Source organism: Trachymyrmex septentrionalis, unplaced genomic scaffold (genome assembly GCF_001594115.1).
Source record: "Trachymyrmex septentrionalis isolate Tsep2-gDNA-1 unplaced genomic scaffold, Tsep1.0 scaffold13, whole genome shotgun sequence".
In the NCBI taxonomy this organism is placed as follows: domain Eukaryota; kingdom Metazoa; phylum Arthropoda; class Insecta; order Hymenoptera; family Formicidae; genus Trachymyrmex; species Trachymyrmex septentrionalis.
The window spans coordinates 4094647-4095512 of NW_017304438.1; the positions used below are offsets into that span (position 1 = coordinate 4094647).

Here is an 866-nt window from a genome sequence, read left to right on the forward strand (position 1 = left end):
ATAATTACTTATGAAACATTTTTTCCCGGGGCATTTATTAATTTAGTACAAGGGCATTTTATTTGGATTTATTCTTAACGTCACAAACATTATTAATTTATTTTAATAATAAATAGAAACCGACCGAGTTAATGTAACAACATAATATAGTAGTAATAGAGAGCGCTTAAGGATCGATCAAAGTTGAAAGTTATATAAGTGAATAATATAATATTCTAAATTCATGAATTTAATTAATCTCAAATGTGACTATGCGCCGAAACATTTCGGACATTAAATAATTTATTTTACTATGTTAATTGAATCAATCAAGATTAAAAAATTTAGCAAACCCTTGAACAGTCTCATTAAATTATAAATAATTAAAAGCAACAAAAAAGTAATTATATTGCAATAAAGAAAAACCGGTAAAAACGACAATTATAATTAATTTGCGGCAGAAAATTGTTCTGAAAATTTATTTTTAATTTTTAGATGGCCGCAATAAAAATGTCGTTAAAGTAAACATACAAAACTATTATCTAATCAATGCATAAAGTCTGATTTACATTTGCGTAAACGTAGTTGTAGTTGTAAGAATTGACCAATCACACTTGAATACGAGGAGAATATCCGGTGTTATTGTAAACTGTTACAACTACGACCATTTACAACTACGTTTATGCAATTGTAGATCAGACTTAAGAGATTATAATTGGAGAAATCGCATTACCTAAGGCCCCAGGCAACAGTAACACTGGATGGTCCCCTGTGCCGACCCTCGCATAATTAATTTCCATATTGTTCACTTTGATCTTTCGTTCCTGTTAACAAGAATGTATTTTGCTTAACATATGGTAGCCGAAAGATGGTTCATGAAATGGCAG

At 29.6% G+C, this 866-nt stretch overlaps 1 protein-coding gene across 1 annotated transcript in view; it reads right to left on the minus strand.

Moving 5' to 3' along the window:
- LOC108756713 (valacyclovir hydrolase) overlaps positions 1–866 on the minus strand; it is a 3425-nt gene that overhangs the window by 2068 nt on the left and 491 nt on the right. The window contains exon 2 of the mRNA XM_018500726.1: positions 713–803. Within this exon, the coding sequence (XP_018356228.1) occupies positions 713–803 (91 nt within the window). The remainder of the gene's footprint in view (positions 1–712; positions 804–866) is intronic.